This window comes from Miscanthus floridulus, chromosome 18 (genome assembly GCF_019320115.1).
Source record: "Miscanthus floridulus cultivar M001 chromosome 18, ASM1932011v1, whole genome shotgun sequence".
NCBI lineage: Eukaryota > Viridiplantae > Streptophyta > Magnoliopsida > Poales > Poaceae > Miscanthus > Miscanthus floridulus.
In genome coordinates this window covers 86,152,190-86,157,070 of record NC_089597.1, presented here as the reverse complement: position 1 = coordinate 86,157,070, position 4,881 = coordinate 86,152,190, and the positions used below count along the sequence as shown (strand labels likewise).

At 48.3% G+C, this 4,881-nt stretch overlaps 1 protein-coding gene across 1 annotated transcript; it reads left to right on the top strand.

The window, feature by feature from the left end:
- The first annotated feature begins 2,687 nt into the window (after positions 1–2,687).
- LOC136521809 (ATP-dependent RNA helicase drs1-like) lies at positions 2,688–4,563 on the top strand. Its single transcript, XM_066515575.1, has 2 exons — positions 2,688–3,298; positions 3,887–4,563. The coding sequence occupies exons 1-2, from the start codon at positions 2,731–2,733 to the stop codon at positions 4,360–4,362; spliced, it is 1,044 nt and encodes a 347-aa protein (XP_066371672.1). The 5' UTR covers positions 2,688–2,730; the 3' UTR covers positions 4,363–4,563.
- The last annotated feature ends 318 nt before the right edge of the window (positions 4,564–4,881 follow it).

The window sequence follows — 4,881 nt, the reverse complement described above, 5'->3', positions numbered from 1 at the left end:
TTTCCTGTCTGTTTTCATCCCTAATTAACCCTTTTCCGCGCGATCATCACTCACCCCGCGCCCCGCACATACCTCCACGACACCTCGACAAGCGACCCCGCGCTATCACCACATCGCATTATTCATCCTCAGGCATTGGCAGAAAGATCCTCAATCACGGCGATGATGAAGCGAGCATGGGAGATAGGTACGTCCAAGAATCACCAAATACAGATCGGTGTTGTCTTCACCATCGTAGTTCTTTTGTTTCTCCTCTCTCCCTCAACCTAGCACTGCTCCCTATCCGGCAAATTCACAAGTTTCATGCTTGATGTACTATCATAATATATTTGACTACTCCATCGTATTATCTCAATCAAGACATATTTTTATATTAATTTTGTGATATAATAATACATATATAATACCATGTCTTGATTGTACGAGAGATTACATTAAAAAAAATGAACCGGACAGCAGGCAGCATCGGACGGATGGAAGTGAGCGACTGTGGATGAATAGTGGCATGCGAGAGGAGTACGGGATGGGCCCTATTGATCAACAGCGCTGATCACCACGGTTAAAGACTTTTATAGAATAGAAAAATAGGGGGAACTGTTCATCAACAGTGGCGGTCACCACGTTTAAAGACTTTTATAGATACTGCCACTAATCGAAGGCAGATTAAGCAAGAAGCAAGAGCGGCTCGTGAGCCGAGCATATTTTGCTTCTTCTCCGGCGCCGACCGTATCCGTATCGCGAGCTTTTATATATTTTTTTCACCGATCCCGTGTACGTAAAAGCCGTCACACGCGCTCACACTACTGTCACACACTCACTCACCTGACCCTGCTACGTCACCATCACCTTTTGCACGACTGGGTCTGGGTGTGCGCAACGCAGGTGCTAGTGCGGCAGGGGTTAGTTGGCGTGCTGCCTGTGGCCGGCGCGGGATAGTTACGCTCACTAAACCCAACTGATACTTATTCCCTGCCGCTGCCGGTGCCGGGAAACTTAAGTTGCAAGTTTCAACAAACCGCACTCTCTTATGTTCTCTGGTGCCAATTTGCCAAATGCCAAATGATGGTTGCTTCCATTACTGATGATGATAGTGATCCTTCTGGACTGGTTCAATCAGGCCACGGCGGCGGTGGTGCTTGAAACTTTGGTCTATTCCAACAAGGCCATCCAGCATCATCATGCCCAGTGGTTTTCTTCCCCTGACTGAACACAAAATAGGGAGGCCCTATCTCGTAGTACGTTGCCGTTGTGTGCCGATCTTATCTACCGGCTCTAAAAGTTTATGCTATGCTCTTTCTTTTAACCAACAAAACCGGCTACACTTTACAACGCTTTGGTTCTGCCTTTTGACATAGGAGTACCCTCCTTCCGAATTCATCCAAGTGCAATGCCATTCTTTTATTCTTTGCCCATGATACCCATCACTGTGTGGATGCAGCAGGATGGCTAGCTCCTTTCTTTCTTGTTGTGCAATTGTGCTACCTCAATACGTAAGCTCTTTTCCATCAGGTGTAGCTAGCAGCTGTTCACCCACTGCAAAAAACTTTGCCTTGACCTGAAAACACTGCAGCAGCTGCTGCTGCTGAAAGTTGCAGCGAACGGAACCTACAATTGGTGTAGTAGTGGTGACTGCTGCCAAAATTTATTTTATTATCTCCTATCCTAAGTATACGTTATATGAAAAGGTACACTTACCTGGTGTTTTTTTAGAAGGCATTCAGAAACAAAGTTCACTCCGGTGCGGTGATCAGGGGCGGGCATAGGGGTATGCAGACTTGAAACAAGCTACGTATAATACACTTGATGAATGAATTGAATAGCACGCAGAAGCGGGTTGAGGTGCACACAGGGCACAGTCCCCATTCCTGCACGTCACGTGCACGCCCATCGTGCTCGTGCATCTCGTCCAGGCGCGTTACTCGGCAGGCACCTTTTTATTTGGCGCGGATGCGACATTCGTGGGGCCCGCATGCCATCCAAAGCATCCACAGGGAGGGCTATCATCATCATTTGATCATCTCCTGGTTTGCAGTATGGGTTCAAAGTTGAAACTTAAGTAAAAGAGCGAAGAAGGCATGATGCATGGATGCCACTCTCTCCAAGGACCGAGAATTTCAGGGCACCCGATTTCTTTTCGTTCGTCACGATCAATCGAGCTGTTCGGCCGATGGTTTTTACGACTGAAAAGTCTGCTAATACTGTTTTATTGTGAGAGAAAAACACTGATAAGTCGTTGATAAGTTCAAAGGAATAGGACGAATGATCCTAGGCCCTGGCCACTCTCTTCACACCTAATACTACTCTCTGTATGCACACTTCCCAGCACAACCTATATATCTCCGTTAGTATAAGCTAATAATGACTCTAAGCTAATAAATATAAAGTAGAGAAACCATAACAAGCAGCTTTCACCATTGAAAGGGATGTATGAACGATTGCAATTTGCAAAGCCGAGTGAAAATCGTGCGACGGCAAGCTCGCAGGAAAAACGATTGCAAAGCCGAGTCGACCTGCCACTCTGCCAGCCTTTTCAGCTCGGTCGAGCTTCCAGTTCCAGCAGAATCACCAATGTCCGTGGGCCAATTACTAGATCATAAACCCCTACTGGAGGCGGAGGCCCAGTCCATTTAGCAAAAAACCCAAGGCCCTTCCCTTTCCTACTACTCTTTCTCTCGTATGTTCCACGAGCCCACAACCCCCGGCCCCTCTGGCCTCTCCAGTCTCCGCGCCATGGACCTGGAGCTCGAAGCCGCGGGCGGCGGCGGAACCAGGGCGGTGTCCCTCTCCGTTGACTCCCAGACGGCCGACCTGGGCCGCGGCGGCGGTGGTGGCCGCTCCCGGGACCGCACCGTCTCGCGCCGCCACGTATCCCTCCGCCTTCTCGGTGTCGGCGGCGGCGGGGTCGCATTCGAGGTCGTGGGCAGGAACCCCGTCGTCGTCGTCCGCTCCCCGGACGGCGGAGGCGGAGGCGGAACCAGCACGGTGTTCCGCCGCGGGGAGAAGGGCGAGCTCCGGGCCGGGGACGCGCTGTCGCTGTCGCTTAAGGCGCCTGCGTTCTGGGCGGTGCGGGCGAGGGAGGGGAACGGGGACGGGGACGCGGACGCGGATGTGGATGTGGAACCCGCCGTGCTGGACGCCGTGGCGAGGCGGGAGAAGCGGACGCGGGAGCGGAAGGAGAGGGAGAGGGAGAGGCGAGCTGCGGAGGAGGCTATGGAGGTCACCGAAGAGGAAGGGGGAGCCTTGGACTCTGATGTGGAGGGTATCGACATTGATTTAGCAGACATAGATCCAGTTCGAGGTGACATTCTGTTCTTCGTTGCTGCATTCCACTACAAATTTGAATTCTATAATTGCATAGCATTTTAGCAATATTTGACTTCAAGTATAAATTGATAGATTCAGAATACTTGTTGGCTGCCCTGTCGATTTCTCAACTTACGCTCATGTGGGGGTGCAACAGGAACAGTTTGGTGTAGCTAACGGATTTTCTTTACTCTATTTGTTGGAAACCTGAGGAAACTCTCTACTCCTATTACGATAGGCATGCCTTAGCGGTGAACGATTCCATTCCTATAACATTTGCAATGGCTTAAACTCATATGATCTGCATGGACATCGGTGAACAAAACAAGAATATTTCATATGGTTAATTGTAAAACTCTGGTAATGGACTACTCACAACCAGCCAATGCTCTTCGTTAGTATAGCCAATGCTCTTCATTAGTAATATCTTATGTGAGCATTAGTAATTTTCCGGTGCGTAATATTCCGCTGTTGGCTGTTGCTAGGAAAAGGCATTAATGTTAAAATAGGTTCCCAAATGTTTCTGGCTTCTTGTCTGAAATACATTTCTGTTTAATTGAGCGGCAATTGGTTTTGTCTGCAGAATTTGGCTTCTTGTCGATGGGCCATGAATTTGACAGTTATCCAAAGGGCAGGATTCGTGCTCCAAAGGATTGGAATTGGTTCCTAGAGGAAACAAAGAGGAGCTCCGACGATGAAGCTAGCAGCAAGAGGAGAGGTAGATCGAAAGGTCAGAGTTGGAACAAGAAGAAAGATGGAGAAGGCGAAGATGAAGACTGGACTGGTGAGAGTGAGGATGAAAAGGAGTCTCTGGCAAGAGTTCCTAGTGTGAAGAGACCAAAGTATGCAACAAGATCTAAAGGCCCAGAAAAGCCTAGAAAGGAAAACTCAAAGGTCGGAAGTGGCAAAAGCATCGATGAAGATGAAGGGTCCGAGGATGAAGAGGATGGGCAAGATGAAACTCTGGGAGGTTTTTTAGTTAACGACGAGGATGACGAGCCTATGGAAGACCTGAGCGATGAAGAGGAGGAATTCGACGATGAGGAAGGTGATGATTGATAACCACGTCAAAAATGAACCTTCTCAGTGATGAACTGATACTGACAAGTGACAAGTAGTGTCTTTGTTCTCCTTTGTACTTGTGTAAAAATAGTGTGTGGCAACTGTTGGGAGTGTTGTTACTTCTGAAAAATGACGTTTTTGTCCGCTCAGCTGATATAGCGTGATACATCTATCTGTTTGTTCCCTTGGCTCCAATATCTGCATTGCCCATCTCAGCAGTGAACCGAATTTTTTGCTCACCTGTGCTGCCATGCTGCGACATGGGCCACAAGTCTGCACGAAAGCAACTAGTCCATGACGAACGCCGTCGTGGTCAAGGCGTTCGAAAAAAAATATGTTTAATCTTTATAGCCTTGCTTGGCTTACCCCATATTCGACTTGTTCGGCTTCTTTTTTTCAGCCGAAACAGTATTTTTTTCTCACAACAATTCAGCCAGAACAGTATTTTTCAGTCAGTTTCAGCCAAGTTTCAGACCAACGAACGGGGAAACAATCTTAGGAGTTTAATATAGAGGA

What these genes read in the sequence shown, in the direction of transcription:
- LOC136521809 (XM_066515575.1), top strand. Translation starts at nt 2,731, where the DNA reads ATGGACCTGGAGCTCGAAGCCGCGGGCGGCGGCGGAACCAGGGCGGTG. An exon ending in AGACATAGATCCAGTTCGAG is followed by an intron (nt 3,299 to 3,886) that starts GTGACATTCTGT and finishes TTTTGTCTGCAG; the next exon opens with AATTTGGCTTCTTGTCGATG.